The following is a 27993-nucleotide window of genomic DNA, read 5'->3' on the forward strand; positions in this document are numbered from 1 at the left end:
GCTCTCATACCTCCATCATCTGCAATGGGCCTTTCCTATTCAGCAAAGGGAGTCCCCTGAGGCTACAGAGGTGTCACTTCTTTTCTTTTTGTTTCCTCGTGGAATTTCAGCCAAGTCTGATTGAGATACGAAGTGTTTAAAATTGTCATTTCCCTTCTTTCATTTAAGAGCCTCTGGACATTTTTGGCAGCCTGCCAAAATCACTGAACATTCTGAGGCCGGGTTCCTGCAGTAGTGCAGTTACACTGGGCATGGAAGGGAACTGCTGGGGCAAGGAAACGAGAAAGCCAGGTCGGACTCCCTTCCCTGTGACCCTGTGGCAAGTGGCACATTTCCCCTCCCCCAGTCATACACACACAGGGGCACTAGAGGCAGCAGAAGTTTCCCCCAACATCAGGGAGGGGAGAGAGAAAGATTTGGGCCAGGCTCCCTTCATATACCCCCTGACACCAATGACCAGCCCCCCTACACACACACACACACACACACATCCCATCTGGAGGCAACACATGGGGCAATAGCTCCCCAACTCCTGGGGTGAGGGAAAGAGAGATCCAGGCTGGAATTCCTGATCACACACCTGACCTAGCACCTGAACCAAGCAACCCATCCCCTCTCTTGGAAAAGAGACTTCTCTTGCTGCCCATTAATATTAGTCCTGTAGGTTTAGTGCTAGATGTCTGTACTGCAATGTTGAAGGCTCAGGTTTCAAATAACTCAGATGATTCATGAACAAGGGGAGGGTTGATACTCACACCTAATCAAATTTGTTTCTATCTTTCTCTTTACAAAAATTTACATCTTGGGATGGGGTGGGGGTCATTTTTGTTTCTAATATAAATTTGGATAGTGAAAGGGGTCAAAAATGGAAATTGTAAATGAAGAACGAAAATCATCCCAGAGAACATTATGCTACTTTTACTGGGGAAATTGCAGGTGTACCATGGAAATGTAAAATTTTAATACATTGAAAAATCTCCATTTCCATACAGTGCATGAAACTGAGCTAATGAAATAATTATGGGTAATTAGCAAATCAGCAAAGGGAAAATGTACTGTAGATGGCATTGCCTTTTATAAATATCCATTGCAATCATTAATGACCTCTTTAAAGGGATTTCCTTTGTAAATCCCTCAAGGGAATGTCACCAAAGAGTTTACAGTTGGTAGCCCACTTATCTTGCTCCTTGCAGAACCCTTTTGCATAAAACCAAAGAAATAACACTGGCATCTGCCCTGTGCTTTATCCTTTCGGTAAAAGTTTAGTTCTTCTTTGAGTGATGTATTCCACTCGAGGTGCGCATGAGCTCCATGTGCTGGAGACCAGAAGATTTTTCTCTAGCAATGTCAGTTGGTCTGTGCTTGCACCCCCTATGCTGAGGGCATAAGGGGCAGTACGGACTGACTGCCTCTCCAGTTCCTTTCTGCTGCCCCTGGTCTGAGATGAACCTCTTCAATGTTCACAGCTTTAACTAGTGTTCTTGTTCACCGGGGGAAGGAGACCAAAGCCCTGAGGTAAGTGGGGAAATGGGATACCGGAAGGAAGCACGAGCAGGAGAGTGTAAGAGGGAAGGACTCCTGTCTCAGACTGAGAAAGCAGGACAATCAGCGAGTTATCTTAAGTGCCTATACACAAATGCAAGAAGCCTGGGAAACAAGCAGGGAGAGCTGGAAGTCCTGGCACAGTCAAGGAACTATGATGTGATTGGAATAACAGAGACTTGGTGGGATAACTCACATGACTGGAGTACTGTCATGGATAGATATAAACTGTTCAGGAAGGACAGGCAGGGCAGAAAAGGTGGGGGAGTTGCATTGTATGTAAGAGAGGAGTATGACTGCTCAGAGCTCCGGTATGAAACTGCAGAAAAACCTGAGAGTCTCTGGATTAAGTTTAGAAGTGTGACCAACAAGGGTGATGTCGTGGTGGGAGTCTGCTATAGACCACCAGACCAGGGGGATGAGGTGGATGAGGCTTTCTTCCAACAACTAGCAGAAGTTACAAGATCGCAGGCCCTGGTTCTCATGGGAGACTTTATTCACCCTGATATCTGCTGGGAGAGCAATACAGCGGTGCACAGACAATCCAGGAAGTTTTTGGAAAGTGTAGGGGACAATTTCCTGGTGCAAGTGCTGGAGGAACCAATTAGGGACAGAGCTCTTCTAGACCTGCTGCTCAGAAACCGGGAAGAATTAGTAGGGGAAGCAAAAGTGGATGGGAACCTGGGAGGCAGTGACCATGAGATGATCGAGTTCAGGATCCTGACACAAGGAAGAAAGGAGAGCAGCAGAATATGGACCCTGGACTTCAGAAAAGCAGACTTTGACTCCCTCAGGGAACTGATGGGCAGGATCCCCTGGGAGAATAACATGAGGGGGAAAGGAGTCCAGGAGAGCTGGCTGTATTTTAAAGAATCCTTATTAAGGTTGCAGGAACAAACCATCCCGACGTGTAGAAAGAATAGTAAATATGGCAGGCGACCAGCTTGGCTTAACAGTGAAATCCTTGCTGATCTAAAACACAAAAAAGAAGCTTACAAGAAGTGGAAGATTGGACAAATGACCAGGGAGGAATATAAAGCTATTCCTCAGGCATGCAGGAGTGAAATCAGGAAGGCCAAATCACACTTGGAGTTGCAGCTAGCAAGAGATGTTAAGAGTAACAAGAAGGGTTTCTTCAGGTATGTTAGCAACAAGAAGAAAGTCAAGGAAAGTGTGGGCCCCTTACTGAATGAGGGAGGCAACCTAGTGACAGAGGATGTGGAAAAAGCTAATGTACTCAATACTTCCTTTGCCTCTGTCTTCACGAACAAGGTCAGCTCCCAGACTGCTGCACTGGGCAGCACAGTATGGGGAGGAGGTGACCAGCCCTCTGTGGAGAAAGAAGTGGTTCAGGACTATTTAGAAAAGCTGGACGAGCACTAGTCCATGGGGCCGGATGCACTGCATCCGAAGGTGCTAAAGGAGTTGGCGGATGTGATTGCAGAGCCATTGACCATTATCTTTGAAAACTCATGGCGATCGGGGGAGGTCCCAGATGACTGGAAAAAGGCTAATGTAGTGCCCATCTTTAAAAAAGGGAAGAAGGAGGATCCGGGGAACTACAGGCCAGTCAGCCACACCTCAGTCCCTGGAAAAATCACGGAGCAGGTCCTCAAGGAATCAATTCTGAAGCACTTACAGGAGAGGAAAGTGATCAGGAACAGTCAGCATGGATTCACCAAGGGCAAATTGTGCCTGACTAATCTAATTGCCTTCTATGAGGCGATAACTGGGTCTGTGGATGAGGGGAAAGCAGTGGATGTGTTATTCCTTGACTTTAGCAAAGCTTTTGATACGGTCTCCCATAGTATTCTTGCCAGCAAGTTAAAGAAGTATGGGCTGGATGAATGGACTATAAGGTGGATAGAAAGCTGGCTAGATCGTCGGGCTCAACGGGTAGTGATCAATGGCTCCATGTCTAGTTGGCAGCCGGTTTCAAGTGGAGTGCCCCAAGGGTTGGTCCTGGGGCCGGTTTTGTTCAATATCTTCATTAATGATCTGGAGGATGGCGTGGACTGCACTCTCAGCAAGTTTGCAGATGACACTAAACTGGGAGGAGTGGTAGATACGCTGGAGGGTAGGGATAGGATACAGAGGGACCTAGACAAATTAGAAGATTGGGCCAAAAGAAACCTGACGAGGTTCAACAAGGACAAGTGCAGAGTCCTGCACTTAGAATGGAAGAATCCCATTCACTGTTACAGACTAGGGACCGAATGGCTAGGAAGCAGTTCTGCAGAAAAGGATCTAGGGGTTACAGTGAATGAGAAGCTGGATATGAGTCAACAGTGTGCCCTTGTTGCCAAGAAGGCTAACGGCATTTTGGGCTGTATAAGTAGGGGCATTGCCAGCAGATCGAGGGACGTGATCATCCCCCTCTATTTGACATTGGTTAGGCCTCATCTGAAGTATTGTGTCCAGTTTTGGTCTCCACACTACAAGAAGGATGTGGAAAAATTGGAAAGAGTCCAGCGGAGGGCAACAAAAATGATTAGGGGGCTGGAGCACATGACTTATGAGGAGAGGCTGAGGGAACTGGGATTGTTTAGTCTGCAGAAGAGAAGAATGAGGCGGGATTTGATGGCTGCTTTCAACTACCTGAAAGGGGGTTCCAAAGAGGATGGATCTAGACTGTTCTCAGTGGTACCAGCTGACAGAACAAGGAGTAATGGTCTCAAGTTGCAGTGGGGGAGGTTTAGGTTGGATATTAGGCAAAACTTTTTCACTTGGTGAAGCACTGGAATGGGTTACCTAGGGAGGTGGTGGAATCTCCTTCCTTAGAGGTTTTTAAGGTCAGGCTTGACAAAGCCCTGGCTGGGATGATTTAGTTTGGGAATTGGTCCTGCTTTGAGCAGGGGGTTGGACTAGATGATCTCCTGAGGTCCCTTCCAACCCTGATATTCTATGATTCTATGATTCTAAATTTGTAGAGAGTTGCAAATAGTTTTTAAAACCTGTTTCTAGATAGGGTAGTTTAGCCATTTTTAGGGCTCTGGGAGTCCCTCCACAAGACACTTGTATGTCCAAGATCCTGGGATTCAAGATCTGTGTGGCCTGTCTCTGTTGCCTCAGGGAAGCTCGTACTAGTTTCTAATTGCAATATCTGCCGGCTCCTTCCTCGCTGAACCCATCAATTCTGTGAATTTAGATTCAGAAGATTCCTAATGGACTGCTCAGTGAGAACCCAGTCCAGTCCTGACCCATCAGACCCCCTTGTATATCTGGCTGAGGCCCCTTTGAGCACAGTGGTCTCCATAGCTACACAGAGCAGGATTAAAAACTCTTCCAAACAGAACAGACGTGAGGAGGGTAAGAGCAAACACTTTTGTAAGAAATGGAAAAAATCTCTCTCCAAATCCTCAGACAAAAAGAGGAGCTCGTCTCTGACACCCTCTGAGTCAGGTGAGACTCTACATCGCAGTATGACTATGTCAGGAGCTCTCTGGAGCATGGTACCAATTCCTTGTCACTGAGAACCAAAAGTGCCCTGAAACCATCTCTGGTCAAAGGGGCAGGACCATCCTCAGTACTGATGAGGGAAAGAAGGGAGCAGTACACCAACAGTACTGACGTGCAGAAAAAAGGAGACCTTGGTAGCAAAAACTATTCCTGTCTGAAGCCAGCACTACCAAGAGACAGAAGTCCAGTCCACTCTACAGCTTCATGGAGCTGAAGGACTTTAATATCTATATGGACCTGGAATCACTGATATTCCCTGGTCAGTTTGCCACTCACTTAATCAGACCACCGGTATCACTGGCACCACCTATGGTATAGAGGCCTTTTTCTCCTCCATCCTTAATCAATCCATCCTTAGCAATAGTAGAAAAGATTCCAAAAGAAAATGCTACACAGCAAAATGGAAAAGATTCCCTATACAGTGTCAGCATAGTCGACTACCTCCAGGGGGTTCTGAGATCCCTAGTATTTTCGATTACCTTGTCTCTCTGAAAATGTCAGGATTGTCTCTCAGCTCCTTGTGAGGTGCCCTTGGCAGCCATTAGTGTCTTTTACCCTCTTCTGGACAGCCATTCAGTTTTTGCCCATCAGATCATAGTAAGGTTTCTGAAGAGACTTGCCAGAACCTTTCCTCTGGTGCTGAAACCTGCCCCAATATGGGGCCTCAGTCTAGTCCTGTCGTCATTAATTCCCCCATTCAGACCTTTAGCCTCATGTTCTTTTGCTCATCTACCTATGAAGCTTGCCTTTCTGGTTGCAGACACCTACCCAGAAGAGTAGGTAAGCTGCGAACCTTTATGGCAGACCCACCCTACATGGTCTTCCATAAGGACAAGGTCCTTATCCTAAACTAATTCCAAAAGTAATCTTGGAATTCCATCTGAACCAGGTCATCCACTTACCTGTCTTCTATCTGAAGCCCCATGCCGCCAGATAGGACAGGAACGCCCCACTCTCTGAATGTCCGCCAAGCTTTAACTTCTCTGGAGGATTAAATCCTTCAGAAAATCTCCCGAAACTTTTTTTTTCCTTTGCCAAATGCAGGAGAGGGGAAGCTATGTCCTCAGAAAGACTGTCCAAATGGATACTAGGTGGCATCCTGATGTTTGAGCTGATGGCAACCCCTCCCCCTCAAGATACGAGGCCCTACTCAGCTTGTGCCCAGGTTATATCAGCAGCTTCGCTTTGAGATGTCCCTCTCCTACACAGTTGCAGAATGGTAATGTAGGGCTCCATCCATATCTTTGTGAGACATTAGGCCTTGGTTCAGGATTCTACAGCAGACTAGGGTGACCAGATGTCCCTATTTTATAGGGACAGTCCCGATATTTGGGGCATTTTCTATTATAGGCGCCTATTACCCCCCACCCCCGTCCCGATTTTTCACACTTGCTGTCTGGTCACCCTACAGCAGACACATTTTTTTGGGAGAGCAGTCCTCAGTCCTTCAACCTATCATATAGCACGGTTCCTCCCACCCTCATCCTCAATGAATTCTGCTTGAGAGTCACCTGGAGTAGAATACAAGTAGGGACCATCACTCAAAAAAGAAAGAAAGGTTACTTCCCTTGTACAGTAATTGGGGTTTTTCAAGATGTGCGGTCCCTATTTGTATTCCACTGCCTGCCTTTCTTCCCCGTGTAGTGGAGTCTTATTCGAGTGCTATTCATGGCAGAAAGGGGACTGGAGAGGTGGTTGGTGCACATCACCCCTTATGCCCTGGATTTGGTGCACAAGAAGAGAGGGGTGCAGGTGCAGGCCAACAGACACTGCTAGCAAAAATCTTCCAGACTCAGGCCCTGGAACACATGTGCACCGCAAGTGGAATACAGCTAGGGACCACACATCTTAAAGAACTCTAATCACTGAGCCAAGTAAGTAGCCTTTCTTTTCCTTTCTATTTAAAAGAAGTCTAATCTCAGTTCAATCTTTGTAGAATTTTTTTTAAAATAATATTTATCTTCTTCTTTATTTTTGCCCTTTGTGTACTGTTTAATAGCGTCATGGGAGCTTAATATGCTTTTATTGAGTTACTGTGAACAAATTTAGTATTAGAGTTCCGCAGCAGCTCAATCCTTTAGAATGCTGACTTAAGTCCTATCAAATAAGTTCATTTTTTTAAACTTTTATATCCATATATCATATATCTTTCTCACTCCTTTATTTCCACTGAAAGAAATATCTGCTATTTGGACCTAATCCTATGAGGTGTGAGCACCCTTGACTCTTACTGGGAGTTGAAGGCACTTAGCACTCCCTAGGACAGGGACAGGCAACCTTTTTGGCTTGAGGGCCGCATCAGGTTTCCAAAATTTTATGGAGGGCCGGTTAGGGGAGGCTGTGCCTCCCTAAACAGCCAGGCATGGCCTGGCCCCCCCCCCCCATCCGCCCCCTCCCGCTCCCCCCCCCCTGACCCCCCCCCGGGACTCCTGCCCCATCCACCCCCCCGTCCCCTGACCGCCCCCGGAACCCCTGCCCCTGACTGCCCCCCACAGCCCCATCCAACCCCACCTCTCCTTCCTGACTGCCTCCCCGGGACCCCTGCCCCCATTCAACCCTCCTGTTCCCCACCCTCTCACCACCCTGACCCCTATCCATCCCCCCGACCACCCCCGAACTCCCCTGCTCTCTATTCAACTCCCCCCCCGCTCCCTGCCCCCTTACCGTGCTGCCTGGAGCACCGGTGGCTGGCGGCGCTACAGCCACGCCACTGCGCAGCACAGAGCACTGGGTCAGGCCCAGCAGCGCAGTGAGCTGAGGCTGCGGGGGAGGAAGGACAGCAGGGGTGGGGCCGGGGGCCATGGGACCCTCCTCCCAGGCCAGGAGCTCAGGGGCTGGGCAGGAGGGTCCCATGGGCCGGATGTGGCCCGCAGGCTGTAGTTTGCCCACCTCTGCCCTAGGATCAGCCAACAGATCTGTTCTTTTGGTGATGAGTTTTCCTTACCAGAGAACTTTCTAAACTTGATTTGTAGGTCACAGAATTGTTGTAGAAGATGTTTCAACCACTTTTTACTCCTGGGGGAATTCTGTCCAACTGTGCATGCGCAGAATTTATGTCCCCTGCAGATTTCTTTGCTTCCCCGCAGAAAAATGACTTTCTGATGGGGAAGCAAAGGGAAGCCACAAAAGCAGTCATGCAACCCTCCCCAGGAGTAAGTTTCTGGTCCTAGGGCAGCCAGCAGAGAGGTAAATCACTGTGGGGCAGGAGGCAGGACTGGGGAAGACCTGGCTGCTGGCTCCTACCCTGCTCTAGGCTCAGCTTCTAGTCCCAGATGGGCTGGGGAGGACGGGACTTCCTCTTCCCCTGCATGGCATCCGGGGCCAGGTCAGACCCACCCTCATATTTCTCCCCCAGCTGCAGGAAGCTCTGCAAACTCCCCCCACCCCCATTTCCTGCACCCATCGCACCTCAGCTGGAGGCGAAGGGATCCCTCTACAGGGAGCTGCTCCCCCATCCACCCAACCCCTTGTGCATCCAGACCCCCTCATACCCAGACCCTCCCGCTGAGCCTCACCTCCCCCGTACTCAGAATGCCCCACTCCCCTGCACCTGGACCACCCCAATGAGCCACTCACACCCGGATCCCCACCCCACCAAGCCCCAACCAGCTGCACCTGGATCCCCATTTCCCCAGCATCTGGACCCTCCTACTGAGCCCCCCGCACCCAGACCCCCTGCTGAGCTCCAACCACCTTCACCTGGACCCTCCTGCAGAGTCCCAATACTGTTACACCCAGAATCTCCCAACAAGCCTCTGTGCATCCAGATTCCCCCCACACCTGGATCCACCACTGAGCTGTCTGCACACAGATTGCCCCTCACAGAACCCTCTCAACCCACACCTGGATCTCTCCACACAAAGTCCCTCCATATTTGGATCCTGCCTTGCTGAGCTTGCCTGCCCATACCTGACACAGAGGGGCAGGGCCCTGAGATGTTTCTGAGCCAGGCCTAGTCCTTGCGCTGTGTCAGAGTTGGGTGCGGCCTCACCGCTGAGTACGTGTCCCGGGGGGAGCTACACAGTGAACTCCCATCTTTGTGCAGCCAATGGCCTGTGCTCCAATGCCATGCTGGAGCTGCCGCATCTATTTGACAAATAAAATTTGCAGAATTTTAAAATATTGTGAGCAGAATTTTTAATTTTTGGCACAGAATGCCTTCAGGAGTAACCTTTGTATAATCATCATGTGATGTTTACTAGTCCGAGGTCTACAGCTGCTTCACCACTTAGGTCTTCACTTGGGAGGAAGATCCTACAGCCACCATTGAAGTCACTGTGGGGAGTTCTTCAAATGAAGCAGCTGCATGACGGACCCTTGAATAGCTGGTAGTGTTGCACACTTCTAGTGATCTGTCACTAGAAGCTTGTCTTGATAATGGCATAAGCTTGTCTTGTCAAATGTCTACTCCTTATTTGATAATTTACAGTATGTATTTAGTTTAGTTCAACTCGGACACAATATCTAGTTTTCCATGGCGTCTTCCTCTTTACTCTGTTTTGCAGCTGAGTTGACCCAGGCAATAGCAAATCAAATGGTTTGCCTGAGATCACTCAGTTAATGTGCTGAATTTGAACCCAGGACCTTATTGGTGCTCATCTTCCCACAGCTTTTACCCTCACCATTAATCAACTTAGCCTTTGTCAAACTAAAATTTAAGTACCCACATAAGTACCTTCAGCTGTAAGAGCCACTTGATTAAAATACACGTTTAAGAATTTACTCAAATTAAAATTAAAGCTACTTATTCGTTGCTGGAAAAGAAAAATACAGGAAGGTATTCATTGGTCCCTGTTGATGGAGAACTCTTCTTCCCACTAGGAAAAATGTTTAGACAGTTCACAATTCATTTCATTCACAAAAAGTTTGAATAATTAGGCCAAGGCATGGGGAAGCAGCACAGCCCATCCGTTGTCCTTACTTTAGCCTCTGCATTCCTGGACACAAGTGATTGACACAGGCCAGAGCCTAAGCTTGTTATTGTTCTCTAATGGTATGCACATAGTTTCTTGTTTTCACTGACAGTGAACTCAGCTAGCAAACAATTTCTATTAATCAATTAATAGAAATAGAAATACATGCAAGATATTGTGGCTGTATGTTATTTTTTAATTTTAAAATCAGTGTAAATGGATATGCAGAGTTAGGGGTTGTGGCCCTGAGAGTCTTGGGAAGTTCCAAATGTGTCCCATTGAGTCCTATCAAGTTGCCTACATGGCCCTCACTCTCTCAGCGTTTTAGGTAACCTGCAATAGATTACTGACACACCATTATTCTAAAATGACCTTGATAGTCTGGGACATGCCATGTCTTTCAATGAGCCATAATTACAAGCAGTGGACAGCACTTAGCTATCAATCCTTTGATTTAAATGGGAGGGACCTGGGTGCTATCTGTGGAGAGACATCAGTTTTTGTAATCCCTTGTTCTGAATTAACTCAAACGTAACTTTCCCTGCTTGTTGTAAGAACCACCTACACACCTATTGGATATAATGGTGATGGGTGCAAATGCCTATACAGATCTGTTCTCCATGTTTTGGGAGGAGGGATGAGTGCTAGGGTATTGTTTTTGTTCCCATTCGCTGTCATTCAGCTGGTTGGTTTTTTTTAATTTGGATATGGTTTGATCCAGGTTGAGTCAGCTGTTGTAATTTTTAAGAGTTTTGTATGATTGTATATTTTAAATTATGTCCAAACAAAGCTAGTGTTTTAAGGATAGGTGTATTTGCTTAAAACATAAATAATGGATAAATAAAAATAAAATATAAATAATAAATACATAACACAGCTAATTTATCTACATGTGCTGGCAAGCTATCAGATATAGCACACTCTATGGAGTGTAAAACATACTTTGGCCTCTCTCTTCACTTTCTGTGCTGTGCTGACAGTCAGCTAATGAGGTCATTTTGTCTGTGTGTAGATGAGGTCTTGTCTGAAAACTTTCTGGACTACAAGAACCGTGGGGTCAATGGCTCTCACCGTGGTCAGATTATCTGGAAGATTGATGCCAGCTCTTACTTCGTAGAGCGTAAGTACTTTTTCATGCTACTACAGTGCAATTCAGTGAATGTGGAAAGAAGTGAGCTGTTTTAGGCTGTGCCCGTGGTCTGTATGTCCTTCAGGAAGTTTCAAGCATGATACATTTATACAGGGGTGGCCAAATATTCTGACCCTCCAAGCACATGTGACAGTCTCAGAAGTTGGAGAGCCAGAGCACGCCTGCTGGGGCTCAGGTCTTCTGCCCCACTCCTGCTGAAGCCCTGAGTCCCAGCAGGTGCACCCTGCCGGGCTGGAGCCCCAAGACCCCTCTCCCCACTGGTCAGAAGCCCCTACCCCACCACCCTGCTGCAAGGCAGAGGTCCCAAGCAGGCTGATTCCCCCGATTCCCTGGAATCGGGCCCCGTGGATAAGAGGGCCCCGCGCCTTAGGCTCACCCAGCAGTGGTCCGCTCCGGCAGCATTTCGGCGGCGGGGGGAGGGGGTCCGCTCTGGGGTCTTCAGCAGCATTTTGGCGGCGGGGCAGGGGTGTCCGCTCCGGGGTCTTTGGCGGCATTTCGGCGGTGGGGGGTCCTTCAGTGCCGCGGAAGACGCGGAGCGGACCGACCGCCGCTGGGTATTCCAATCGGGCCCCGAAGGTCCTAAAGCCGGCCCTGGTCCCAAGCTTCCACACCAAGTCTGGTAGGCGGAGAATGCGGGGGGGAGGGGGGAGGAGCTCCACAAGCTGCACTTTAACTGTAAAAAAAACGCATGTGGCTCGCGCGCCACGGTTTGGCCACCCCTGCATTTATACATTAGGATGATCCAAAATGCTTTATGGAGTGGTGAACAACGGTGCCTACTACGTCATGAATACTGTGGATATTGACTGATTCAAACTATTTTCAGGCTGATATAATTAAGCATTAAAGTCCATTTGGCATCATATAGTATGAGTTATACCATCAGTTAGGATTTACATCAACGTGTTGTGAAAGACACCCCAATGGGCCTAATTTTAAATTGTTTAATCAATCCTCATTTAAAAAAAACCAACTCATTGACTTCATGAGTTGACTGGAGGACTTTACGTGTTGCTCACTGCCTCCAGACTGCTCTTTTGCTAGTTTTATAGTGATGCAACTACATTGACGTCAATTGAATTACTTCTGATTTACATCTATGCAACTGAGATCTGAATCTGGCCCAGGGAATCTAAAATAATAGCTAACCTGGTTTTGAGTCCCCTGAGCATGTAAGTCACACAAACTTTACACACGGGTAGAGTAGTGTAGATATAAGGGAGTCTACATTGGCATAATGGAGTCTAAGGGCTTGAACCTGCTCCCACTGAAGTCAATAGCACAACTTCCACTGAACTCAGAGGTGTGGAGTAGGGCATAAGTGAGTGTAGAAGAGTCTAACATACATCAATTTACATGTCACCTCTGATTTTTTTCCAATAATCTCCCTTATACTGTTTGGCCAAATTCAGAGATGATATGCACGGAGGTGTAAGTGGGTATCAATCTAAGGTTGACTGGGTTTAAGGCAGTCTAGGGGACTCAGACTCAGGTGGTATAATTTACATATGAAGGGGGCTGGAAGAGATGTGTAAGTTAGCCATCTTAGACTCATCCCTGAATTTGACCTAAATATCTGACACCAGCAGGAATTTATTCTGCCACCTGCAGGTGTTCTGCAGGTATTCATAGTGTTCCAGGTGGGTTGATCAGAGTTCTCTTGCAATGTGAGACTGCAGGCCATGTTTTGTAGTGCCAAGTGGTAAGTTGACCAACCGATGGCTGTCTCAAAGAATTGAAGGGGTTCTGCTGATATTTCAGTTTTATAATCTTTTATGTTTATAAACAATGCAGCTGAGGGCAGTTACAGCAGCCTGACTGTGATGTGGTGACAGCGGATGTTACTATTAAGATTTTAATGCTTCTAATTTCTGAGAGGAAATATCCTGTAGTATAACCCAAAGGTTCTTATTTGAAACTGCTTCCTTGTGCTACAGCTACTAAGCTGTGAAGCTGAAACTTTGTTTTCTTTAAATGGTAAAACAGAGTTGGGGAACACGAGACTTAATTGCCCAAGACCTGCACTTGGAGAGGTTCAGCCCATCATGAAGGAGATGCCTCCAGTCTCTTGGGGGGAGAAGGCAGTGGAACTGAGCTAGAAGTATCTTCCCCATGTGATCCATAATGTGAAACTAAATAACTGGCGGTGGGCTCAATCCTGGCTTGGCTGAGGTCAATGGGAGTTTTGCCATTGATTTCAGCAGCTCCTGGATTTCACCGGATGCATTCCCCTACCCACTCATATAGGACAAGTCATTATCCTGCCTACCAATATCCAGAGGAAAAGGGAGATAAATACATAAGGGGCAGTACATAATAGTACATGATGATATTGGTAACCAAACTTGCTTAACCACTGAGGTATGAATTTAAAGTAGAGATACATGTTGTGTGTATGTGTAGAGATATACACATATCTACATTATATTTAAGGGATACTGCTCATTATTGAGGATATATGGAGGCTTTGTGGTTGCTTAAGTGAAGCTACAGTGTTTGACAGTCTCATGTATTTGATAATCGAAGAAGCCATTGTAAGCCACTGGCTTCCAGTTTTTAAGTTCTTTAGGGCAGGGATCTTACCTTCTTTTATGTTTGTACAGCATTGTGGTGTGTTCTACTGAAAACAAATAATAATATTAATTTAACAGAGTAGCAGTATCAGAGAAATCTGTTTTATTATTTTGGCCATGCATTAAAGGACTTTTTAAGTTCATTTGTCCTTTTAAAAACTGGGGAGACGGAGGAGAGGGAGAGAGAGCACAATGATATAGCAAGTCACTTACAAAGTCCCCATTTTTAAAATATATTCTGTTCATTTTGCACTTCCCTTACATTTGATGCTGGTTTGGAGTCTTTATTTTACTAATAGCAGTAACTTGTAACCCATATTAGCTCAGCTACAAAATCATCCTTTCATTTCTGCTTTTGCTAGTTTTTATGCTTGCATTTATTTGTATATAATTACTTTTTAAGCAGCCTGTTGACCCAACTGTGATACAAAATATGCAAACTTATAGATAATACAGTACTACAGAACAGAGACAGCCAGTGCTACCTGTCAAATTGCCAGGAACAAAAACAAAATGAAAAACAAAATGTAACCAAATGCTAAATAAAATTAATAATGCCTTATACAGGAATCTGAAGGCTCCCAAACTTGGGCTCCACTGCAGAATAAATTTTGACTCTAGTCCTTGAAATAAAAAAAAGTACTGAATTTTGTTGTTGTTGTTGTCTGGGGTAAAATGTACTTAATAGATTTTAAGGCTAGAAGGGGCCATTATAATCATCTAGTCTGACCTCAAAATTAAATGTGTTTCTCTACTGCCAATAGGACTGCCATGAGATTTAAACCCAGGACCTTTCACATAACAGCCAGGGAACTTTTCTCTGTGCTAGCAGCTAACTTTAAGTAAAGAAACATGCACATTAAAGTTTGGGAGTTTTGTGAATAATAAAAATTAGGAAAGGTGAATTGAAGGGTGAAAATAAGTAAATGGGAATACATTGCTACTTTGCTATGTTTTGAATATATAGATATACATTGGATGTCTGGGAGTGTTTTGTACAAAATCCTTAATATGCTTTGAGCAATTATGATAGGAACTGAACCTTTCTCTCCAACATTTTAGGCAATTAATGATAAGGTGACACATGGCATTCTAGTTATGTAACCTCTAACCATTGTACCTAAAACACTGCTAAGGCATTAAACAGAATAGAAAGTGGGGCTCCACTTCTAGTAAAGGTTACACTAGTTCACTTGCAGTGGTCTGGGAGTTGAAGTAGGAGCATGGAAGGACAAAATTGATGGTAAAAAACACTGTACACTTTAGCAAAAAACACTGAACCATATTTCCAGATCACCTCTGTAGGTGGTGTAAATCTCCAGACAGATACAGCTGATGATGACCATAATCATTGGCAAAGAAGATAGCCTGAAATGGAGTTCAAACAAGGAATAAAGCATAATTTTTCACTGTGGTCATAAGAAACACTAATAGAGGGATTTGGTGCTATTGAGTTTTAAAGTTATGGGTATTGTAGATATATTTGTAGAAGTATACAGGAAAGGAGGGCATGGGAAGGAATGGAAACCATTTTTCACAGAAATTACACTATACATCTTTACCAAATTCCACAGATTTCAATCATTTCAGCTATTTTTACATTGTTTAATCTGTGGTTCCCTGATATTCTCAGCATCACCTGCTTGGTCTGAGTTACCAAGGGCTAAGTGAACAGATAACTTTTAAATTGCACTAAAGGCAATAGAATTATTTCTGTGCTATGATTCTATGACAGCACAGAATAGCTCTCTCTCCTTCAGTGGTACAAGTTTCAGCACTCGTAGGGCAGGCGTTTAACATATACCCTGCTTTTGAGTCAGCTGATTGTCTCAGTTGTACTAAACCAGGCTATCTTGACATCTGGGGGAAAACAAAAAGCATAATTTGCAGTGATCTGAATGGGTACAGAACTATTTTTGGACAGGCTACTGTGATGCCCAGAGATGTCCTCCTTTCTTGTTCCATTTGATGGACAAAATTAAAAAAAATTTAAAAAAACCCAAAACCTATCAAATGAATACTAGTAACAGAAAAAAAGGTTTAGTTTTTTTTTTAAACTTAGAAAAAAGCTTCAGATTAACTGTGCAGAGATGCAGCAATTTAGAGCAATCAGCAATCTCTCCCATGACTGCTTAGTTCAGGCCAGGACAGAGAAAGAGAGAGAGAGAGATCCTGTGTAGTATCACTACCATACGAAGCACAAGTTGTGTCAGTTTAGGACCCCAAAAGCACTACAGAGTCAAGTCTTTGACTTGTGGTTTCAACAATCCCTTTTGTATTCATTACAACCAATTAGTAGTTGTTATTATTATTTGCATTTATAGTAGCACTGAAAGGCCCCAACTGAGATCAGGGCCCCATTGTGCTAGACGCTATGCAGACACATGGCAAAAAACAGACCCTGCCCTGAAGAGTTTGCAGTTTAAATAGACAAATCATAGGATGGGAGAGAACAAGTCCTCTTGCACATCTTACATATAGGGAACTGAGGCACAGAGAGTTTAAGTGACGTATTCAAGATCACTGAGGGAAGACTGTGGCAGAGCCAGGAATTGCACCTAGAACTCCTGAGTTCCAGTCCACTACCATAACCACCTTCTCAACCAAGTTTGTCTCTTTTCTATCAGCAGGAACAGTACAATAAACAATCAATCAGCTTCTTTATTACCCTTTTGTTATCTTTAATCCTCTGTTTCCCATTTACTCTGTTTCTATCCCAGTATATTATGTATAACTGTGGCTAATTCTGTACAGTAAGCTGAGTGCATTCATATTACACACACACACACACACACACACACACACATATGTAACATCACACATTTCTATAGCCATTTGCAGTTTATATTTATTCACAGCTAAAAAAAAAAGATTAATTCAGTTTCCTAGAGAACTTTGTGTCTTTGCACTTTTTATGGATCACAAACTTACAATATAATGTTGAAAGATAGATATGCAATTGGTGTGAGCCTTAGAGAGTTTGCTTCCAAATTACAGCATGAATGCAAGACAGAACTCATATCCTACTAGTACTCAGGAAATAAAGAGTATTAATAGATGCACAGGCATTGTCACACTACAGCCGGTTTTGCATTTGTGCAGCAGACTGGCAATTTGGTTTTTATGACATTCAGTGATAAACAGTAACTGACCATAATAAATATGAAATGGCTGTTCTTGGTTTTGTGTGCCACTAGGGAAGCATACTTTCTCTGTGTTGCAGCTTGGAGGGCACTGCAGTGAAATAACCAACCTATAATGAGTTTTCCAGGAAAGGAAGCAAGCTTTACTTCATTAGAATTTCTGGCACATTTTTTGGCCTATACAGCAATACTCGGTGTGAGAGACCATTTGTTCGAGGTGTAATGCTGCATCTTCCCATAAACAGTACATCAAGTTAGCACATCCCTAAAACGGGGGGAACTTTGACGCAGTTCAAATTTCACTATCTTTAGCATAGTAGCTGAATGTGCAGTTGTGTTGTTTGAGTGGGTTACTTTTGTTGCCACAGGTTTAGGAATGACAAAGGCAGGAGACACACTTCTTGCAGATATCAGAGATAACAGAGTTTTCTGTACCACTGTTGAGCATGGGAAAATAGCAGAAGACTTACAGTCTGAAGGTCATGCAACTGAAGCAGTCAGAGATCTGAGGCAACATGATGCATCTGCCAAAGAGACTGGGAGTATTGTAGCCTAGTACATAGTTAATGTTTAGTACAAATCCCTTTGTTTTTGGAACATAAGCATAAATGTTCCAAAATCAATGTACTGAAATGTCCCAACCAAATGCATTTTTTGGAAGCCGTTCTGAAAGTATCCCTTTAATTACTTTAGGAAGTTGCTTTAAAGGATATTGTCAAAGTGAGGATAATTAAAGTATGTTGTAGCACAAGGGCTTTCTAAATAAATGAGAGAAAACCGCACTGTCAAAAATCCAAAAAAGCTGTAGTGCAGGCAGATCTATTGTGCAGCAGTGCTTCTCACTCTCCGATTGAAGTTGGCCAGAGGCTCTACCCCCTAAAGAACACTCAGTTTCACTTTCAAGTCCCCCAGCTTCTCTCAAACCACACTCAGCTAGGTGTGGGTGGAGAAGGCCATGACAAATATTGTTTTCCTTACTTTTGTGCCCAGTCACAGAGTTCAAGGCAGAAGGGACCACCAGATCATAGTCTGACCTCCTGTGTATCACAGGCCACCAACACTACCCAGCACACTCTACTAAACCCAATAACCAAAATTAGACCGAAGTATTACAGCCCACAAGAGACTAAACTATTATGTGTCACAGGCAGTAGGAGAGACTGAGGTGCAGCAAGACCTGAGGCCCGCTGCCTCCACAATGCCAGGGAACTGATTAAGTGAAAGATACACAGATGATCCTAGCAAATGACCTGCACCCCACCTTGCAGAGAAAGATGAGGAAAAAAGAAAACCAAGGTCACTTCCAATCTGACCTGAGGGAAAATTCCCTTCTGACCCCACATATGATGATCAGTTAGACCCTGAGCATGTGAGCCAGGCAAGCACCTGAGAGAGAGAATGCTCAGTGCCACTTCAGAGCACTGACCCCCCCAATGTCCCATCTCTAGCTGTGGCCATCTCTGATGTTTCGGAGGAAGGAACAAGAAACCCCAAAAAAACAATACATTGGCGGGGGGGGGGGGGGAGCATCCCTTCCTGAAGCCCTGAAGCATGAGATTTTAAGAATATTGGACATGAACCAGACAGGACCCCCAGGGGTGCCTGTTATCTAAGGTTACTTACACCCAAATCTCTCAGTAACTTTACTCTCTGCAAGGTCGTATCAGGAAATAAACCAAGGGAGATGCAGCACCTCTGTCTGCTATATGACTGGCATAAATCACACAAAATGCTTTTACTTAAAGCCTTCACTTTATTAGTTTCCAGCACTCTCACTAGAATGCCTTTACTCAAAGTCTCTGCTTTGTTTAGTCTCAAGTACCTACAAACAGAGTAGGCTATAGAGCACCCTCAAACAATCGTTACCCATGGTCTGGAGGGGTCTCAAGTGGTCAAATGACAAGGTTCCAGTGCCCAGCTATCTGCCTGTGGCTGGGGATTCCAAGAGATGTCCAGAAGATCAAATCCAAATTCCTCAGACCTGGCTACCCCTTTTAAGTTAGTAACTGCTACAATTACATCAACAACATGTCAATCAAACAAAAACCATTGAGCAAGCACTTTTAAGCCCTTAGTTATATAGATGTGTTTTTGCAGAGTCTGCACTCTCATGGGTCCCGACACACACACCAGAAGTCAAATATAGATTGACTTCCAGTTTTTCACAAACACTTACCCTAGCATATCAGGGAGGATGCAGTCAGTCCCACACTTCATGATCGCTGCCCCCCACCAACTCCATCCCATCTTTGCCTTAGTGATGCTAAGGCTGGTACAGAGGCCTTACAGGTACTACTCTTGGCAATAAGCAAAATAATCAATATTCCATCCCAATAATTGGCAGTGGTTTGAGCACCTGGCTGGTTGCTAAAAATGCCCCTCATCATGCCCCGCCCTACCGCACACCCTCATAAGTAACCCCATCATACAATCCCCTCATAAATTTGTCCTGCTCTCTCTTAAAACTATTTAAGTTGTTTGTTCTCACAACTCTTAGTGGGAGACTGTTCCAGAACTTCACTCCTCTGATGGTTAGAAACTTTCTTCTAATTTCTAACCTGAATTTGTTTGCAGCCCGTTCATACCCATTTGTTACTGTACCAACATTGTCCTTTAGCTTAATTAACTCTTCACCCTCCTGGTGTTTATACCCCTGATGTATTTATAGAGAGCAATCATATCTCCCCTCAGCCTTCATTTGGCTAGGCTAAACAAGCCAAGCTCTTTCCGTTTCTTCTCATAAGTAGGGCCCTACCAAATTCGTGGCCATGAAAAAGTCATCACGAAGCATGAAATCTGGTCTTTTGTGTACTTTTACCCTACACTATACAGATTTCACAGGGGAGACCAGACTTTCTCCAACTGGCGGTCCCGACCCAAAAGGGAGTTGTGCGGGCATCGCAAATTTATTGTAGGGGATTGCGGTATTGCCACCCTTACTTCTATCCTGCCTTCAGAGCTGGGTGGCCCAGAGAGTGGCAGCTGTTGGCCAGGTGCCCAGCTCTGACGGCAGCACCCTGCCAGCAGCAGTGGAGAAGTAAGGGTGGCGATACCATACCACTCCACCCTTATTTCTGCACTGTTGCCTTCTGAGCTGGACAGCTGGAGAGTGGTGGCTGCTGGCTGAGGGTTCAGCTCGGAAGGCAGACGTGCAGAAGTAAGCGTGGCAATACCATACTGTGCCATCCTTACTTCTGTGCTGCTGCTGATGGCAGCACTGCCTTCAGAGCTGGGCTCCTGGCCAGCAGTCGCCTCCTTCCGGCCACCCAATTCTGAAGGCAGTGCTGCCGCCAGCAGCAGCGCAGAAGTAAAGGTGGTAACACCGTGACCCCCCCTACAATAACCTTGTGGCCCCCCACAATCCTATTTTGGGTCAGAACCCCTAGAGTTATAACGCCATGAAATTTCAGATTTAAATATCTGAAATAATAAAATTTATGATTTTAAAAATCCTATGACCATGAAATTGACCAAAATGAACTGTGAGTTTGGTAGGGCCCTGCTCATATGATAGGCCCTCCATTCTCCTGATCCATCCTAGTAGCTCTTCTCTGCACATGTTCCAACTGAAATTCATCTTTCTTGAACATGGGTCGTACAAGATGCAGAATGTCTTCACTTCCCATGGGCTTTAGTGGGAATTGAGGATAGAGCTGGTTAGCAATCTTTTTCCCTGCCACAGAAAGTTTTGACGAAAATGGAAAAAAAGATATTGTCTAAATTTTCTATGGAAAATTGTGAGTTTCTTGTGAAAGTTGTGAAAAATCAAAATCAAATATTTTGACCCAAAACTGAAATATTTCCATTTTGAAGTATCACTGTCATGCCTCGTGAGTTTTTTAGTCCAGGTGCTTCATGCTTCCCTTCTTCTCCATAGGCCAGGTTCTCTTGTTGGACTATATCTCCCATGCCTGGGGTGGGTGCATTATGGGAGATGTAGTCTGGCTGGGGAACCCAGCCTATGGAGTGACCCTGCCAGCAGGTAGGGGATCTTGGGGGACAACTACTGCACTGGTGGGGTGCAAAATAAACTTTATTAAGAAAATGCAAAAACAGGGAAAATTCAATAGTGAGGGGTATGGGGTTTGTTAAGGTAGACAATTGGGGAGGGGTTTCTTTTAGTAAATAGGATAGGGGGTTTCAATGGTGGGGTACAATACAGTTGGTAACCAATTAACACTGAAGTATAAATGTAACAGGTAGCTAACAATTTCTATGTAAAGAGTGTGTCACAGCAGCATATAACCAACTAACAGTATGGGTAAAATGGGTTAAATAACCAACAACTTTAGGTAAAAATGTGTCCCAGTGGTGTAAATGTAAAATGTGAGGTGTGTTAGAGAGAAAAAGGGGTAACCAATGGGGTTTTATGCTAGACTTTAGTAATACAATTGAGGTTTGGCAGCAGTAGGAGCGGGGTGAGCACGTGGGGGAAGGGATTAAAAGAGAGAGAGAGAGAGAGAGAGGAAGAAAGTGGTAGAGGAATGAGGTTGGGGGATGGGGAAGAGGAGCACGTGGTGGAGCAGAGAACAGACAGGCTGCAAGTTTAAACAGCAGAGAGACAATTATACAGAACACAGCAAAATCTTATCTATGATTTAACTTAACCAAAACTACACAAATTAGCAAGTAACAAAACACAATGCAACAATTCTTTAAGCCTAATTTACAGAGTACAATGCAAGCAATTTTCTAAACCTAACTTAACTACAGCTATGCAGAATGAAATCACAATTTATCTAGACTAAAGGCTAAACCTAACCTAATGGGTGCACCTTATACTAGGGGTAGTTTCAAAGGGCAGAGTGGTGTGTGCCCAGGATACAGCTTCAAGGGGGGGGGGGGGCGTAGTTGCAAGCAGGCTTATTTCTAGCAGCAAAGGCGCTGCGGAGCTAGAAGCAGATTACAGATACAGACCAAGGAGTTAGCTTGGGTCTGCCTGCTGGGGAAAGAAAGCCAGCAGCTAGAACAAGGGGAGTGTGCAAGACGTTTTTCCTTACCAATCCCCAAAGCAGCAGCAGGAACAGCAGTTTCAGCATCAGAGGACTCAATTCGCTTACAAATAATCAGGAGATCTCCAGGCACCAATTCGTTGTTCGTGGGAGGGGAGTTTAAAAACGGGGGTACGCTCAAAAACAAACGAGAGCGGAGAGAGGGCCCCCCAAAGACCCCTAGCTGATCAGACCAGGTGGCAAAGCAAGGACCTTCTCCGGGGGTCTGATCAGAAAATGTCTGGTTTTAAGAGCAGACTCAGGCAGTTTCCCGCCAGTAACATTGATTGATTCCCCTTAATCCAGGGGAGGAGAGGAGGCAGGGAAAACTGCAGGTAGGCACAGGACATGTCTGGGCAAGTTCTGAGTCACAGGTATGACTCATATGCTCAGCTATGTGGCCACTTTAGGTCTTGCATACCTGGGCAGAGCACCCTACACCGAGCCGGGTCCGAACAAAGAAGCTAGACAAAGGAGCGAAAAGCCCCCCCGCCCTGAGCAGAGCAATGGCTCCAGTCAGTCTGCACAAGCCATTTCCATGAGCAGGGCCAGGCTGTGACTTTGGTCAGTTCCATGGCCCGGGGGGGGGCGGCCACTCAGCACAAACAGAAAGGAAGGGGAAAAAAGGAATCCAGCAGGAGGACAGCTGTAACAGACATGGAGGAGAATGTGAGCATAAGGCACTTGAACTGCAATTTCCAGGAGGTACTGCAGTGGCATTTCTTAATCAAAATATTTCAGTTTCTGGCTGAAAACCAAACAATTGGGGGGCTTACAGGGCGTTCAGTTTTTTTTTATGAAAAATCAAAATTTTCTAAAAACCAGGGTGAAAAAAACTCACAAGAAATTGTTTTGGCAAAAATTTTTTTCCTTTCTGTGGAAAATTTTGATCAATCCCTTTGTTTCTATTACATTGTATGAGCTTAATGAGTCTTTGCAAATCAAATTTCTCTCTCTCATGTATACAGCTTGTTTTGACACTTATCTCTGTGCTTATGCTGTGCAAGTCCATGGCATTTGTTTATATTTGTTCCTGCACATGGAAATGGCTGCCTTTGTTCCTGCATGTGTGCCTGGTGACATCCTGCTCAGGCAATAGCAGTTTAGATCCCATGCTACGTGCACTCTCACTTTTGTGGTAGCGCCTTAGGCAATTAGAAAGAATACTCTTGCTGTACGTAGCAGAGATTATATTGCAGGCTCTAAACATTGGCAATGGGATAGGTTTAAAGGCTAACTGATATGCTTTTAAAGAGAAATTAAAGCCTGATGCAAAGCCCATTGAAGTCATTGAGAGTCTATCTTTTTACTGACTTCAGTGGGCTTTTGTTCAGCCCCAAATCGAATACTGTTTAATATCGTAAACAATTAATCCAAAACAAAGTGTAGCCTTAATATGAAGACAATGGGAGCTTGGAGTGTTTTAGTATCTTTAAAAATCAAGCAAACAATAAATACATTTTAAAAGTAGAGATGGGCTCCTAACCAAGACCCCTACATCTGACCACTGTGAGTTTTGGGAAAGTTTGGATACTGTCTGGATATGGATCCAAACTTGATCCAGAAGCCTATGATTATATTTATTTACCTTCTAGGAGCTGAGTTCAGATTTCTGTTTCTTCTCTTGTGACAGTTGGTATCACAGGGGCCTAGAGTGAAACAGAGAGCTGCATTTTTTACCAGGCTTTAGGTGTTAGAAGTGTCATCAATTCTTGCCAGGGAAGATCCCTGAATTCCGACCTTGGAAGTTAAATAGAAGAGGAAATAATTTTCAAATATTTTGCTTTATAAAGTATTTACTTGTAATTTTTAAACTTCTCCCATATATTTTATCGGGGAAAATTCTAATCCCACTGAAACCATTGTCAGAATTACATGAGGCCAGGATTTGGCCCTCAGTGATATAGGATCTTAAGCAGTGTTTTTGTATTTATTTATTTATTATTGTATTATAGAAGCACCTAAAGGCTCCAATTGAGATCAGAATCCCATTGTGCTAGGTGCTGTACATACATATAATATGAGGCAGTCCTTGACCCAAAGAGCATACTGCCTAAATAGACAAGACAGAAAAAGAGTGGGAAGGGAGACAGAGGCACAGCCAGGTGAAGTGACTTGCCCAAGGTCATACAGCAGGTCAGTGGCAGAATTCAGAATAGAATCCACATGTCCTGATTCCACAGACTCCAGTGTCTTATCCACTATTGTAAAAGCATTTTAGTCCACTCGCAAAACCAAGTGTGGATATTCATTAAAAGTTGCTGTATGATTTGACGTGTTCACTGTATAAATGGGTGTTCCTGCACCTATTCCTCATCTTTTCCTTTCACTTCTTAAAGAACAGTGTTTTTGACAGCTGTACTGATTCCTACAGCTGGAGTGGGGGAGAGGGTTTGCGTGTGGTGGCTGTGCCTTCATCAGATCATACAAATGTCAGAAAAGGTTTTCCTCTCATTTCTATGAGGCTTTTATTTTAAGCAAACTGTGGGCAGGGTAGATCCAGAAACACTCCTGCTCAGTGAAAGAACAAATGCTAGCCCAATTGTATCTTCTTCCTTCCCAGACACCAGCTCAAGAAGCAGGACATGAAGTCTGCTCCCCTCCCAATCCTTTGGGAATCCTGTGCTGGTCCAACCTTCTCCCAACTGCTTCTCTCCCTCTGAAACAAATAACACAACACTGAGCTGTTCTCTGCCTCCCTCCCATTTGTTGCTGCCACTCTCCTGGTCTCCTCCTCCCTCCCCCGACACACACACCTTTCTTCCTCATATGATTCAGTACAACAGTCACAGTTTCTTGCTACTGCTCAAGCCCCAACTTGTAGTGCGGTTTGGGGTTGCAGCAAGAAACTGTGACTGGTTTGGGATGCTTGTTAGAGGCTTTTTTGGGCATGAGGAAGGAGGATTAGTGAAGGGGCCACTCATTCCAGCTAGCTCATGCTTTGCGATTAGTGCTTATGGCCTAACTTCCGCTGCAAGATGCAGATGTGGTTTATGGGGCAGACTATGATGCTTGATCCACCATTTGCTGTAGCAGGTGGCTTTGGAGATGACTGCAAAGAGAGTAACATCACTCACTGTCTCCATGGGAATCCTCCAAGAGGGTCTGCTAGTGTCCTGAACTTCCCTCATCCCCCCATATTTGAATTTGTGGGCAGTTGTAAGTGGTTTGTGCCCATTCTCTCCTTCAAATGCTGCTGAAATCTTGAGGTGGGGCCCAAAGAGTCTGATCCTCCACTTAAGTCTTCTGGAGACTCAGGTTTACTGTTGGTTTTCCATTTACCCCAGAGAATGGAGGATTTAGGTGATCACAATGGCTCAATGCTACACCTAGGAGGTTGATGCAGCTGTGAGCTGTGCACTTGCTGGCATTCATGCAGAGTGAGTATATGACAATGTGAGTTCTACGTGCTCAATATGGACATTTAGGATTTTTTTCTATAGGCACTCAAATTTTAAATGTTGGTCTACATATATATCTATTTTGCAAAGACCTGCTCAACAAATCATACCAGTGATATCCTAATAGTGAAAATTGATGCACTATGTATCAGTTTTTGATCATGAATTCTATTGTGCAAGAGATTCATTTTTACTTTGGCTTCAGCAATCAGGCTTTCAGAGCAACTCAGAGTTCAGTGTTCAGAGTCTGCAGTTGTTGTATAGAAACGAGAAGAGGTTCTTGACATCCAAACTATGCTGGTAGTGTGGCTAATGCTGTACTTTTTTCATGTTTTAAAAGTGTAATCTGTTCCTTGAAAAGTCTGTAAATGAATGCTTATGGATTGTCTTCCTCATTAGAGTTTTTGATTTTAATATTCTGCACAGTGGATGGTGTAGTCAATATTAATTTGTTTTAATGGATCAGGAAAACAAGGTAACTCATTTGATGTTGTTTTGCAAATGGTGACATTTCTGCTATCAGAGGCACAAGATTATAGCTTCATCTACTATTTGTGTGTTAGCCTTTGCCACTGTTAACTAAAATCTAGTGGAAATTCTGTTTTGGTCTGTGCTATCCAGTGCTTTGTTGGAATGTACTTCAGAAGATACAGCCTCTCTCTCTGTTTCACTGAACAAGGAGCCATAGTCTGCCCTTGGATACTCCCATTGGGCCTATTTCTGAAGCAGCTGAGAGCAAACAATTCCCACTGAAATTAGTGAGAACTGCTTGCATGCAGCAGCTGCAGAATCAAGCCCATTGACTTCATTGTGTACCCAGGTGCAGTGTATCCAGGTGCAGAATTTGGCCCAAGTGGTTTTAACTATGTAGAAAAAATATGAAATTGCATAGGATACAAACACAAGGGGAATGGGAAGATGCATTGAGTGACTGGAGTTATGTCAGCACATTTATAGCAAGGTCATTTTTCCTCTGAAAGGTGATTGGGATACCAGCTCTTGTTTCAGTAGTTTTATTAATAATTAAATACAATGAGAACTCCTGCATCTAAAAAAAATAAATAAATATGGGTCTGACCTCATCTTGCAAATGCAAAGTAATCCAGAGGAATGGTTGCCATGCCTATCAGTTCACCTCTTCATACCCATGCATTGTCGCTGGATACGGTGGTTGATCTGGGAGGGTCGGAACAGTGGGTAGTCTTACGTCCCACATGAAACAAGAGATCAAACCCCAGTGGGCTGCTTTAAGGGCAGAGTGTTAGACATCACTCTCTTATTTCAATGTTTAAGATAATAGTACAAACAATTTGTCATGTTAAATTTTGGTGGTTTTATGTGTTTCTCATTTGAAAAACCCTATGAAAAGTTGCCATTAAAGTAATATGACAAGGCATGACGTATAGTGTGTGCATTGACAATAGCATGTTATTAGTATGCAGACTATAAACTTGATTCCTGTTTATGCTAAGGTGCTTTTACACTACTCTTTAAAGAGGGCATAAATGATTTTTGCTGCTTCAAGGCTCTTTTTACATTGCCAGAGTAGTGTAAAGGGGTTTTAGTGTTGATGAGGATAGGCCCTATCACATAATTATTACAGAAACTTTGTAGCATTCTAGAACTGTTGGGTTCTAGTCCCAGCTCTGCCATTGGCTGTGTGATCTTGGGTAAGTCACTTAATTGCTTTGTGCTTCAGTTTACCTATCTATAAACTAGATATGATAATACTTATCCACCTCCTGAGTGGTGTTCTGAGGATTAATTTGTTAGGACCCGATCCTACAGTAATTACACACACAAAATTCAGTTGGATTTCACTGAGAGTTTCGCCTGAATGAAGAAGATAGGATTGGGTCTGCAAGCAGGTGGTGTACCCACTCACTTCCAAATAAAGTGTACATATATTGTGTAAGGGCAAACTCACCCCCTTGCTGGGGGTTGGCTTTATGAGCAATGTATAGCTAATAAATGCAGCCCATGCTTTCTCCCCTGGCTTGGCTGTTCCTAGGATTCCAGACACAGAATCCTAAATCCCTCTGACCAAAAGATCACTTTCCCCTCCCAGAGTGGAGTGAAAGAGCCAGACCTGCCACACTGGTTAGCAGGAATCAGTCAGCATCTCCCTGGAGGGTTCCAATATCTGTTTAGAGCAAAAGCACCCTATTAATATTGGTATAGTACCTTGAGATCCTCAGATGAAAGGTTCTTTTTACATGCAAATTTCAAACTTTTTAAACTTCCTAAAGTTCGCCCATCCCGTTAGAAATTATAATTCCCTCTCAAATCTTATTGCCAGATTCTTTTTATAAAAATAAACCATCTTAAAATAGATAATTCTGCTGTGATTGTTTCTTAATTAAATTGCTCTAATGATGCTTCTGTCCACCTTTCGTCTTTCATTTATAGTATCTACCCTGATTTCATTAAGTTCTCTCCTCTTAAATGATCTGCCTGCCTGCGAATTATTCTGACTCTTCAATGTCTAGAGCAGCAGCCTCAGTGAGTCCTCTAAATTTAACCTGCACTATTCTCTAGTAATCTTTCCATCTCCCTTGCTGGTAGGAGCTAGCTGACATATATATGCTTGTTTCGAAGAGGCCTGCTCTGTGGTGTAGTGAGATGATCAGTATCTTTGCTTGTCTGGGGATGAGCTGTCACTACATACTTGTGACTGTACTGCTTGTGTGCTATGGAATCATCCCTGCAATCATGAGGATAAATACCATGGGCCTGATTCTCGTTTACATTAAATCCATTAAAATTGCTTTACATGAGTAGACTGTGTCTAAAGGTAATCTACTACCAGAAAGGTGTTAAG

At 44.3% G+C, this 27993-nt stretch overlaps 1 protein-coding gene across 1 annotated transcript in view; it reads left to right on the forward strand.

Annotated features, from left to right (window-relative positions):
- The window catches only part of LOC112113495 (E3 ubiquitin-protein ligase HECW1-like), a gene marked incomplete at its 3' end in the record, with an annotated part of 86064 nt that overhangs the window by 21334 nt on the left and 36737 nt on the right, over positions 1–27993 (forward strand). Inside the window, exon 3 of the mRNA XM_026654130.1 lies at positions 10927–11034. Coding sequence (XP_026509915.1) covers positions 10927–11034 — 108 coding nt within the window. The remainder of the gene's footprint in view (positions 1–10926; positions 11035–27993) is intronic.

The sequence above is a fragment of the Terrapene carolina genome, unplaced genomic scaffold (genome assembly GCF_002925995.2).
Source record: "Terrapene carolina triunguis isolate 2854851 unplaced genomic scaffold, T_m_triunguis-2.0 Scaffold182, whole genome shotgun sequence".
In the NCBI taxonomy this organism is placed as follows: Eukaryota; Metazoa; Chordata; order Testudines; family Emydidae; genus Terrapene; species Terrapene triunguis.